We start from the raw sequence: 13,542 nt of genomic DNA on the forward strand, positions 1-13,542 counted from the left end.
AGCAGATTCCTATAACTAACTGCATAGCCTACATACACACTGACTTTTCATATGTGTAACATTTTGTTAAACACCCCATTGTTTAGCACATTCCTACAGCTAACTGCATAGCCTACATACACACTGACTTTTCATATGTGTAACATTTTGTTAAACACCCCATTGTTTAGCAGATTCCTACAACTAACTGCATAGCCTACATACACACTGACTTTTCATATGTGTAACATTTTGTTAAACACCCCATTGTTTAGCAGATTCCTACAACTAACTGCATAGCCTACATACACACTGGCTTTTCATATGTATAACTCTTTGTTAAACACCCCATTGTTTAGCAGATTCCTACAGCTAACTGCATAGCCTACATACACACTGACTTTTCATATGTGTAACATTTTGTTAAACACCCCATTGTTTAGCAGAATCCTACAGCTAACTGCATAGCCTACATACACACTGACTTTTCATATGTGTAACATTTTGTTAAACACCCCATTGTTTAGCAGATTCCTACAGCTAACTGCATAGCCTACATACACACTGACTTTTCATATGTGTAACATTTTGTTAAACACCCCATTGTTTAGCAGATTCCTACAGCTAACTGCATAGCCTACATACACACTGACTTTTCATATGTGTAATATTTTGTTAAACACCCCATTGTTTAGCAGTTTCCTACAGCTAACTGCATAGCCTACATACACACTGACTTTTCATATGTGTAACATTTTGTTAAACACCCCATTGTTTAGCAGATTCCTACAGCTAACTGCATAGCCTACATACACATTGACTTTTCATATGTGTAACATTTTGTTAACAAACTCCACGTGTATGTATGCAGTGGAACACTTGAATCATCTCCAGCAGCCTTGTCAAGATTAGATTTATCACACAAACTGTGTATCAGGTCATTACATGTAGTGTAGCACCAGACACAATTATATATTTTCTGCTTTAGCACATCCATTGAGATTAATGACTATTAGCAACGCAAATTTTTAAAAGTTGCTGATACTCCCAGCAAAGTCTGCATAGAGAGAAACACACCCATTATTTGCAGATCTTTTTATTCATATTTAGTACCTTGATGTCTGCCAGCTTGTTTCAGTCTGAACTCACCACTGTTAATGTACCACATCTCAGTTTCTGATATGCTTTTAGTTTGTATGTTCTTTTTTTCTTTCCTTACATACAAACAGTGATCCACAAACAAATTCACAGCATCCAGCAAGTGCCAACCCAAATGCCACCATAAACCTTAAAATAAGGGAAAGTATTTCTCATCCAGTCTGTTGTTATGCAGCCATGTTTGTTTTTGTTTTAGGGCATAGCTGTGACAACATGGTGTTCCAGATATTCCACGTTATCTTACACAGTTATTGGTTGCAACACCCCAAGAATGGCAGCTTAGAAGCCCTGTAATAAGAGAAATCATTTGACCAGAGGATTTCACATTGCTTTATTTAACTGAGTCAGTATCATTTTCCCAGTGAGGTCAGTGATTATCACGTAACATTCCTAGACAGTAACTCATGTAAATTTGACTTTCCCAATATTCTTTCCTTCCAGAAGAACTTATTCAAATCAATCATGTTTAAATGTTTTCATATCCTAGTATACATGTACTTTGCAGCCTTCGTCTTCATGCTACTAATAAAATAGCTTTTTCATTGTTGAACATTATTATTTAAACATGGTAATACCTTTACTGATCTTTACATTAATTAATACATGCTACACTATTTATATCATTATGAAGACTGCATATAGAATAAGCACCTAATTATCTTAGTTTTGCACAGATCTTGTAGGGAGAAGGTTTCAAGATGATCATAAAAGATGCATCGGTGCTTGGTTTTGGGTCACCATCTGGAAGGTGAAAGGTGAAACGTTGCATCATAGCTGTGAAGAAGATGAAAAGCTCTGTCCGTGCTAGCTGTTCCCCTAGGCATACACGATGACCTATACATGAAGGAAATTGTTAAAAAAGGTAATAAAAAAAACACTTTCTAGTGTGACTTTTCTGAACACTCCAACACAATCCTTTTAGGCGTGTGTGCACATTTAATAAGTTAACCATTTTACATTTTAAATGCTGACAAATATTTAAAGAACACCACATAAAAGTTCATACTTATATCTTGGTGCAACTATAGTGACTTTTGAGGAAGTTCAAGAGATCTTAGTAGCTGCTAGGTGGCCTTTCACTTGAAAAATTAACTGTAAGTCCATCTGTTTCTTATACAAATTTTGCCATGGTTCATAATAATGTTTTCTTACACATTTCTAGTGCTATTTGTAGGGCTTGGAGGGTTTGTCCATATAGAGATAACAAGGCAATTCACAATATTAGTAATAACAGAATGATAGTAAATGCACATCACAAATGTTATAATTCTGGTGCTGTTTATGCTCCAAATTGTCCATGTGAGTGATATTATATTGAACAAACAACTAGGATGTTTAGATTATACATTTGAGGGACATTAAAATGTGGCAACTAGCTCTGTGGATGACCTGGTTAAAAAAATTGGGTTAGCGCTTCTTTACGTCCACTATTCACATTCTTGTAAACAGACTGGACTTTGTGGACTTACATTTTTCTGTTGAAACAGACCAACATTGCATTCATTTGTGGGATTCTTTCTGTTATTCCCCACAATGAAGACTGGCTGGATGTCCCTTATTGTGAATATTGCCATGGTGGAATAGGAAATTTTTACTTAACAGTGAGTTTTAAATTCATGTAGGTTATAGATTAGATACCTAGATGACATACGAATTGTGTAAAAGGAAGATAAAGATAAAACTTTGTTTTTGGGATACATCAATGGTGCAACAGACTTCCTAAGTTGAAAGTAGGGAATATTATATAACCTATTTAGATGTAATGTTAGCTAAAGATGTGATTAATAAAAGGTATATTTCAAGGATTCTCAGAAAACCAACCTACTCAAATATTTTTTTTACATTTTTCCAACTCACATCCCATGACACAAAATAAAGCCATAATTAAAGGTCAGTTTGTGCACACTTTCATTGAACACTTTTTAGATTTATGTAATTTATTGAAGGGCATATTTAGTAAGAGAGGCTACCCGGATCAATTTGTTGATAATTTAACGAATAAGGTTATTCAAAAAAGATTGAGCAGACATTTTGTTCCAATTTTAGGTGGAGAGAAAGAAAATAAAGTAATAGCTTTGACACAAGAAGAACTATCTAATATTGTAAAAGGAGGCAAATTTATTTATTTTTTTTGGTTATCACTTACACTGTTGATAGTGATAAGATCAAATAGGTAGTACATAAAAATTGCTCTATAATTGATGAAGATATAACAGTGAAGAAAAAGTGGGGGGCAGACTGACTGTTGTTTATAGGAGAGGTACAAACCTTAAAAATATAATTAAGGTGAGAACACAGAATTTGCTTATGGACAATAATTAGGTAAACAAATGGGGAAGCTGTAACCATTGTCATTTTATACAAACAGGTAATACATTTACTATAATAATCACCTTTTTAAAGTTAAGGACAGGCTCATTTGTAATACAAAAGGCATAGTATAAGTGGCATTGTATCAAATGTGTTCAAGTTTCTATATAGGAAAAACAGAACGCAGACTTAAAGATAGAATATATGAACATAAGTATGAAATTAGAAAGAAAAAAAATACCAATGCATTGTACAAGTACATCAATGAAAATAAACAGCATAATTTTAAATTTATCATGCTGGAAAAGATTGCACTGAATTTACAAGGAAGTTCCTGGTCTTTATATTTGGAAAAAGGGGAAATGACCTGGGAACTCTGTTTGAATGCAGAAAGTTGGCTAGGTCTTAATGAACTGTCATCTATTACCGGTTTACTGAAACTTAAAATCCATACAAGGAAAAAAAAGTGTTGCATATGTTTTATGTATATATTTTTATATTTTTTGTATAATGTTTATTTATGAGTTCCCATTGGTTTGTAGTTTACATCAAGTTCAGTTTTAAAAGACATGTTTATTAATAGCACACAGATGTAACTGAATGCATCTAGCACTTTAAGGGTTTGAAATTTGGAGAAGTCGTGTGATTTTTAAACAGTATAAAAGCTGTTGTTTTTAACAGTTTTTTATCTGATGAAGTCTTTGATGTATTAAAGATGAAAGCATTTATCAGTGGATTATTTGTGCAATATTAAATAGTCTTAGCATATTGTTTTTATATTCTCTGCAATTTTTGCAATGAAGTAATTTTAAGTTCATCTTTGTAAATAAATCTCAAATTTAAAATCTCATTCCAGATACTGTTTTTGTTTCTTCAGGTGCTGAAAATTGTGATTTACATACATTCTGTGTAACGAGTTTTGTTGAATGCTGTGCTGGTTGAATGTTCAAGTTGGTGAATGTAAAATTTATCAATCCTACATTTGTGTAAGAACTTTAGACTTGTGTCACTAGCCACTGTATACTGCGGAGTTACTATATATAATTAAGAGAGTGAGGAATGAAGCAAGTTACCCAAACACTTCCCTCTCTGTAGTATTTTGTATTGTGTACTTAACTGCAGGCTGTTTCCCAGCTGATTTTGTTATGCTGCTTTTTAAAGCTGTTCAATCATGTTTTACTACTTTTAATTAAAAATTCATTAAAGTACATTTGATATAGCCATTATTTTCTGGTTATTTTCACTAGTGTGCAAAATTTGGGATTTTTAGTAATCTTATCCTTTTAATACTTAAAGCATTCATTTTGAAGGGATTGTAACTGACTGTACTATTGAAATATTATTAACAAAATGCATTTACTACAGGGTGACAGTGGCTGCAGAGTTTACTTTGCCTGTTCGTTTTTTATTTATTTTTAAATACATTATGTATTCAAGAATGAAATATTTGACTGGCTATTTTTATGTTAATTGGATGTGATTATGTACTGTTTTATTTAATTTGTATGTAGGATTATATATATATATATATATTTGTGTGTGTGTGTGTGTGTGTGTGTGTGTGTGTGTGTTTGTGTGTATGTATGACTAGATATAGCTATGCAAATAGATACAGACATAAAGACATATATATATATATATATATATATATATATATATATATATATATATATATATATATATATATATATATATATATATATATATATAGTTATATATATATATATGGGTCTACTGTATAAGTTCGAAAATACACTTCGAACTCACACAGTAGACCCTGGGTTACGCGAAAGTGCACTTAATCGAAAGTGCACTTTCATGAAACTTCAGCGACGGGTTACTACTGACTTTAGTGCAGTAGTTACGACCTTAGGGGTCATGGTAAGGGGATAGCTAGTAAGGCTATCCCCTTACCATGACCCGCGCCCTAGCCCTAAGGCCCGTGACTACCGCACCACAGTGGAAGGCAGGCTATCATCCACTGTGGTGTGGTAGTCATGGACCTTAGAGTTAGGGTGCGGGTCATGGTAAGGGGTTAGCCCTACTAGCTATCCCCTTACCATGACCTGTGCCCTAACCCTAAGGTCCATAACTTCCGTACCACAGTGGAGGACATAGCATGTTTTCCTGCTGTCCTCCACTGTGGTGTGATCCGTTAGTTGAAGCTGAGTTAGTGAAAGTGCACTTTCGAATAAGTGCACTTTCACGTAACTGAGCAGTCTACTGCTCTTTTTCGAATACATGGTATTCGATGAAAAGCAGTAGACCCATATATACATATATATATATATATATATATATATATATATATATATATATATATATACATATATATATATATATATATATATATATATATATATATATATATATATATATATATATATTTATATATATATATATATTTATACAATAACAGATCCTTAGTATTCCAAGACATGCATCCTGACTGGACAGCCCAACCAGAGTACCTGCTGTAAATTAATTATATAACAATTAAAAAAAAAAAAAGTCGAGCCTCTGAAGTACCACTGAGCATCCAGACTGTCTGTTTATACTCGAGGACAGAGCAAAATATGAAAAAAACAGTCTGGTATGGCCTGCAAAACTAAAGAAACAGAAACATACATGAGTTTTCTTGTATTTCTGTAGTGTGTCTATTAAAATCTCATTTTTTTAACTGAACACATACAAAAAAAATAAAAAAAAGTAGAGATTCTCTCTTTTCCATTGCTTCTCCTGTTCCTCACTGCTGTACTGTTATGTGGGGAATGCAAGTCCCATATGCATGCATAGTACATCAGCAGACAGAAGACAATTTTGAAAGTGCCACAGCAAAATCAAACTTCTAGATACCAAATTTAACACTAGTTTAGCAAAAGTTACTTAAACATCAAGTAATGTGCCAAGTAGAAAAATGCATTTCTGGCAAAAAAAGGACCTGATCATAAAAAGTAAACTATGTATTATTAAACTAGGTAAAAACAGAACTAAACTACAATGTTAACAAATTTTATAATAAACAGAAACTTATCGAATACCCTAAAACCTATAACAAACGTCACTTAATAACTAAAGTAGAAAACCACCCAATAGATCATCTTTCAAGAAAGTTTGTGTAAATCACATACAGCCCTATTCAATAGGCATCATCAACAATTAAATTATACAACGACCCCCCCATTAATATTCCAAAACGTGCACACTGATTGGTCAGTGTGCACGTTGTAAATCAAAGACTTATACTAATGGAAAAAGGTCCGGTCGCCTGGACTTTTTCCATTAGTATAAGTCTTTTTTTTTTTTTTTTACAGCAATGGAGAACGCAAGATCTCCGTTGCTTTTTAGAAACTGTCTCGCTATGTTAAATGAGTTTAACATAGCGAGACAGCTTTAAAAAAAGTAACGGAGATCTTCCTTTCTCCGTTGCTTTTTTTAAAGCTGTCTTGCTATGTTAAACTCCTTTAACATAGCGAGATACTTTGCAAAAAGCAACGGAGATCTTGCTTTCTCCATTGCTTCCACCCACAGCTCTGATGTACTGCGTAAGCATACACATGTGCAGTTCATCAGAACTGCTGCAGAATACCAGATGGCTGCAGAAGGGCAGCACAAAGGCATTATACAATGCCATTATTTAAGAAAAGTAAGTATTTTATTTCTTAAATAATGTCATTAGATAATAGCAATAACCATTCTGGTGTGGTAATGCTGTATTTACCCACGGTTGTCTTTGTTTGGCCACTTGGGCTTCGCCTTCGTGACCAAACCACACCAACCGTGGGTAAATCCAGCATTACCCACACCCGGGCGTGGGTTATTGCTTAATTATCACATTTATGATCTCCTTAAAGAATAAATGGGAAAGAGTTATTTAAGCTAAAACTATAGTAAAAGAATAAAATGATGAATGAGATATGTAGTCATCTTGTGCATGTGTTTCTTTTAATATTTCACAGTGTAAGATTAGGGAGCTCAATTTTGCCCTTACTGACTCCTCAATGTATAATAAAAGGTATTTTGTATATCACACTCTGGATCAATTTATATGCATACTTGAACTTGCATGTGCATACTCCCAAGGAACTCCACCTTCTAATTAAAATTGTACAGGTACTGATACATTTATCAATTTCAACATTTACACTAATATGAAATGCATAAGAGAGTCAGTACCATTTGAAGGAGTTGATGAGGTAAATCTCACCGAATTACCAGGAGTGTTACAGAACCTTAAAGTTTAAACTAATGTCTGGAGATGGAAGCATAGCATAACAAGAAAAGAGTGACTGTTTTGCCAGGGTGAGAAAATATTCTAATCCACCAACAAAATTTAAAATATTTTTACTACATTCAGTAAAATGGTGCCGGGGATGAAAAGTACTCCATGCAGGCTTGCATCAATGCTGTCATGTGAGTAAGTAGACACTCAAATGTCCACTATTTATTGATTTTATTTATTTACCTGTTTGCCTAGCATTATGATGATTTATTGTATAAGCCTACTGTGCATATTCAAGACAGTATATTGTTACCATTCCAATAGAGAGAATTAAGCCATTGTCCAGTAATGTGAAGCTATACAGGTCAACTGTCTTCAATGTGAAAAGCACGAGTCCAACAAAGATATCACGAGTACCATCACTTTAGCAATTTTCATGTTTCTTTACTTTCAGTCAGATGATTTATGAGTTGAAATAAAAATCAGTGGAAGAGGAAAGAAAGGATCTGTGGCAGCTTGTGGCAGCTTGTGGCACAGTGCAGTCTAGTAAAGTTCACTGAAAGTAAACAATACTTTTCAAAAACAAATTTTATGAAGCACAACATATTGTAAATTGCTGGTCCTTGATCATAAAGTGCAAGCCAAGAATGTTTCAGGTGAGCTCATGTAAAATCAGTTTCATTGGTTGCTAACACTTGTGAAAATATTTGTAAAAGCAATGTCATTCAGTGCTTTTATCAAGGGCAAACTGCTGTACAGTTCTTCCTGTTATCACCTTTTCTTTCATCTAAATCATGTCAAAGTAGTTTCAATTGCTTACTGTTGCTTCTGACAGAGATTGTGAAACATGTTTTAGCCAAGTACTCACTGCTTAAGCAGTGAGTCTGTGGCAGTGAAGTTTGTGAGCACTACTGACAGGACCGGTCCCGGTGAAGTAATGATTTTCTTATCAAAATTAAAATACTGCACATTGTCTCCCATGATCATACTTGAGGAGTCAGAAAGGACCCTAGCATTCACTTAAATGGATGTGGCAAAATGACCTAATACCCATGATTCTGTATAATCAAATCCAGGGAAACATTAGCTGCAATGAGGGAAGACCTCATATTACCTAATTTACATGACACTGAATTGCAGGTAACTACCATATGTATGAATCTGCATATCCTGCTGTACTTAGCACTAACAGGCAATGCATTATGTTCTCACATGCATCCCCTCTCATTCACGATCATACACACATACACACAGTAAAAACACAGACACACACGCACGCACCTGAAGTACCTCCTCATTATCTTTCCTACTGCGACCTCTCAATCACACATAGACTGATGCTTACATACACACATGCACACTGCTCAACTCTACCTGACCACTAAACTCCCTGGTACTTACCTCTGCTGCAATGAATGAACAAAGCTATTGGCTTTGTTCATTGCCATAAACAGTGAGAAGCAGCCATGTTAATTTATACAGCTGAGCAATTCTCTGAATCACTGAGCTATGTAAATGCCTTCATGTGGGCAGTTCTAAAACAGAGCACATGACTAATTAGCATATGCCTTTCCCTCAGAATGCCTCATTAGCATTTAATATGGTCACAGAGGCTGTCATGCTGCACAGCTCTGTGCTGCAGCACTGGGTAGGACTGTCTCTAAAACAGAAATAGTTACTGAGAGGTGTACACCTTTTTTATATCTCATGGTAGCCTTGCTGAATTGTGCTCATAACTTGCACAGCAAGAATGTTTCAGGTGTGGTTGCGTAAACTGACTTTTTATCAAAAGCAAAATGTTGCAGATTGTTTCCTCAGTAGCAGATGAAACACTGATTTTTTTAAAATTAAGACCAAAATACTGTATGTTTATCTCATCATCTTATTTTAAAATGATATTTGCTACAGTCCCTGTAAAACAGAATAACTTCTTTTAGTACAAGCGAAATTTTGCATATTGCTTCCCTATGATGACCTTTTTACATTGAATCATATAAAACCGGTTTTGTTTGTCAGTATTTCTGAAATCACTTGTGAAGGCAATGTAATTTTTAGCAAGAGTAAAATGCTGTGTGTTGCTTCCCCAAAAAGTATCATAAAATGCTGGGTGTTGCTTTCCTACAGTCATAAACTTAAAAAAATGCTTCAGCGTAGCTCTGAGGGAATCAGTTTCAGTTGTTTGCAAACACTTCTCTGGTGATGGAGAAAGATGTATTTTGCTTGAAAGAGTCGTCTTATTTTTCTTTGAACCATGTCAAATCAGATTCAGATGTTTGGTGCTAATTTTAATAGCAATTGTGAAATCTTGCTACTGTATCTTGCTTGCCTATGAAAATTTCTGATAATATAATTTAAAACATTAGTTCCAGTCTAAGCCAATTAGCATTGCTAAATGGTTGTTTTTCTTTTTTGTTTACACACAAGAAATGAAAAGAAACAAAAACTGAGCAACGTGTTGCACTAAACACTTCAATGCACCTTTTCCATTCACTTTTTCCTGATGTTTGACTCAGTAACAGCATTTATAAAATACTCAGACAAGTCATTCTATGGGATCTTGACCCAACTGAATAAATTAGCTCAGGATTTTCAGTCATACAGCTTAGTGTGTCAACACAATCCAATATAAAACTATATCTGTTCTCTCAAATATGAGAAATTGTGACTGAATTGGGCAATGCATTGAAGCTCAGCTCCTGATTCTGAAGCTTGGAGACCCAGCCTCTCTGTTGTTATTGATTCTGCACTGGTTCCTAACCCTGATTTACACACACACACACACACACACACACACACACACACACACGCGCGCGCGCGCACGCACACACACACACACACACACACACACTGTGGTAAAGTTCTTCTGCCCAACTTTAAGGAAAAGATAAACAGTAAGTTTTTGTGACATCTAACTCTGTTCTACCAACCTGATCTACATCTACCATGGCCTACCTCTAGATGACTATTTGAAATAAAATTAATTTGTGACTATATATATATATATATATATATATATATATATATATATATATAATATATGTACTTTTTGTTGTACTCTACTTTAAATATCCCACCATGCCATCAAATAAAAAGTACAGCTGTGTAGACTTACCATAAATGTAGATGTTCAAGTGTATACACTGTTGCAGTCATTATATTTGGGTTATCTGCTTGCAGGTAGCCCTCAGTTGGCCTGGTTAACAAAGTCTTGGGTCCTGCATTGGTTGCTGTCCCTTCTTCCATGATGTCAGGTCGTCAGGGGTATAAAACATGCAGCAGATGCCATTACACCAGTTTTTCTTGCCCCAGATATCAGGTGCCCCCCTAATGGCAAGCAATTGAATATAAAAGTACAATGATATACCTCCAACAAAAAAGCAAATACACCAAAAAGCTTTTAAGCATAGTAAAGTAAAGTAGAGGTATAACCAAAAGAAGTTAGGCAGCTGGAGGGAGGGTAACCAGGACTGCAACAGTGAATACACTTGAACATCTACATTTATGGTAAGTGTACACAACTGTACTATGTTCTTCGTGTTTCACTGTTGCAGTCATTACATTTGGGTAGATTCCCAAAGCTATGGTTGTGAGGTGGAATTTAAATAGCATTAGGACCAGCTATAAGGCCCTGCAAGACTGCAGTGGCAAAGCCAGCTCTGGATTTAGAGAAAATTGGCAAATGATAATGCTTGATGAAAGTATGTACAGAACTCCAGGTAGCAGCTTCTAGGATGTCCCTGGTAAGGACGCCTCTGAGAAAGGCTGTAGAGGTAGATGCAGCCCTAGTGGAGTGAGGTCTGATCCCCTGGGGGATAGGTTTTCCATGGTGCTTATAGCAGAAATGAATGCAATGGCCTATCCATTTAGAAATGGTTTGCTTTGAAACAGCCTTCCCCTCTGCCCCTGCAGCAAATGCCACCAGCAGTTGTTCAGATTTCCTTTGAGGTTTAGTCCTGTCCAAGTAGAATCTAAGTTGTCTGTGCACATCTGAGGAATGCAGTATCTGTTGCCCTTTGCTCTGCAGATTGGGAAAGAAGGTTGGCAAATGAATGGACTGATTAAGAGCTGCATTGGATACCACCTTGGGCATGAAGGATGGATTGGTTCTGAGGGACACCCTGCCCACATGAAAGATGATGAAAGGCTCCATTGCCATAAGGACCTATAATTCAGATACCCTAGCTGAAGTGATTGCTAAAAGGAAAGCTGTTTTCCAAGAGAGAATTTTTAAGTCCGCAGTAGCAGCTGGCTCGAAAGGAGGTAGAGTGAGTTTCTCCAAAACAAAGTTAAGGTCCCAGGCAGGGGTTGGAGCTCTCCTGGGTGGTCTCACATTTTTGGCTCCTCTAAGGAACTGCTTGTGCAGTGGATGAGAGAAGAGGGGAGGTTCTGTGTTATAATGAGCTGAAATGGCTGAGGTGTGGATTTTAATGAAGGAAAAAGACAGGCACTTGTGAAGCATCTCAGTTAAGTATTGTAAAATCTGAGGTAAATTGGGTGCTGCTGTGCTCATCCCTTGAGATTGGTTCCAGGCGCAGAATCTTTTCCATTTTTCAGCATAAGATTTTCTAGTGCTAGGCCTCCTTGCTTCTAAAATGATATCCATCACAGGTTTACTGATTGATGGTAAAGGAGAGATTAGGTAATTAGCCAGGCTGCAAGGTTCAGTGTTAGAAGCTAAGAGTGCAGAATTTGATTCTCCTGCTGGGACAACAGGGAAGGAGTCTGAAGCAGGTGCCATGGGGGTAACTGTGACACACCGCAGAAGGGGGTACCAATGTTGGTGTGGCCAGTCTGGAGCAATCAAAATCATCCTTGGTTTGTCCTGTTTGATTTTTAGTAGTACTTTGGAGAGCAGAGGCAGAGGGGGGAAGGCATAGACTGGTAGGTTTTTCCAGCTGAAGGACAGAGCATCCACTTACCAGGCTTGTTTGTGGGGAGTCCTTGTGCAAAATTTGTCCAACTGATAGTTCTAGCGAGAGGCAAATAGGTCTATATCTGGGCTCCCCCATTTGCTTGTCAACATGTTGAATATCCTTGTTTCCAGTTTCCACTCGTGTGGGTCCATGAGGTCTCTGCTTAGTCCATCTGCCAGTGTATTTAATTTTCCTGGCAGGAATTGAGCTTATAGGTGCACTTGGTAGCTCAAGGTTGTGTTCCACAATGCCATGGCTGATCTGCAGAGGGGGTAAGAATGTGTACCCACCTGCATGTTTATGTACCACATAAATCGTGGTGTTGTCCGTCTTTACCATTAGTTGTCCTGGAAGAATGTGGTCCTTGAAGGCTGTCAGAGCATTCTGTACAGCTAACATTTCTTTTTGATTGATATGCAGGTGCATTTGACTTGGGTTCCATTTGACCTGAATACACTTCCCTGCCAGGTGAGCCCCCCATGCATAGCCTGATGCATCTGCTGTTAGGGTTTGGGTGGCAGGGGGTGGTGTGAAAGGTAGTCCCTTGTTTTGGTGGCAGGCCTCTGCCCACCAAAGGAACACTAGGCATACGCAAGGTATGATAGGAATCATTGCTTCTAGATCCTGGGAATGTTGACACCATAGGCTTTTTAGATACCACTGTAGTTTCCTCATATGCAGTCTTGCATATGGAATTACAAGAATTCAGGAGGCCATGAACCCCAAGGCTTGCAGTATTTGTCTTGCAGATAGCAGGGTTTTTTGTGGCCACTTGTTTGAAGTAGGTTGTCAAATTAATTTGTTTCTCTGGTGTGAGATAAGCCATCTGGGAAGTTGTATTCAAGCTTGTTCCCAGGAATATAATTTGTTGACAGGGTACCAGGTGAGATTTCTTTTAATTTATGGTGTACCCCAAACAGGTTAGAACCCTTTGTACAAAGGCCAGATGATTCAAAAGTA

At 36.6% G+C, this 13,542-nt stretch overlaps 1 protein-coding gene across 1 annotated transcript in view; it reads right to left on the reverse strand.

Annotated features, from left to right (window-relative positions):
• Nucleotides 1–1,443: 1,443 nt before the first annotated feature.
• LOC122797671 (cytochrome P450 2D15-like) overlaps nt 1,444–13,542 on the reverse strand; it is a 545,264-nt gene continuing 533,165 nt past the window's right edge. Inside the window, exon 9 of the mRNA XM_044066214.1 lies at nt 1,444–1,971. Within this exon, the coding sequence (XP_043922149.1) occupies nt 1,793–1,971 (179 nt within the window). The 3' untranslated portion in view covers nt 1,444–1,792. The remainder of the gene's footprint in view (nt 1,972–13,542) is intronic.

The sequence above is a fragment of the Protopterus annectens genome, chromosome 1.part0, assembly GCF_019279795.1.
Source record: "Protopterus annectens isolate FY-2018-M chromosome 1.part0, PAN1.0, whole genome shotgun sequence".
NCBI lineage: Eukaryota > Metazoa > Chordata > Ceratodontiformes > Protopteridae > Protopterus > Protopterus annectens.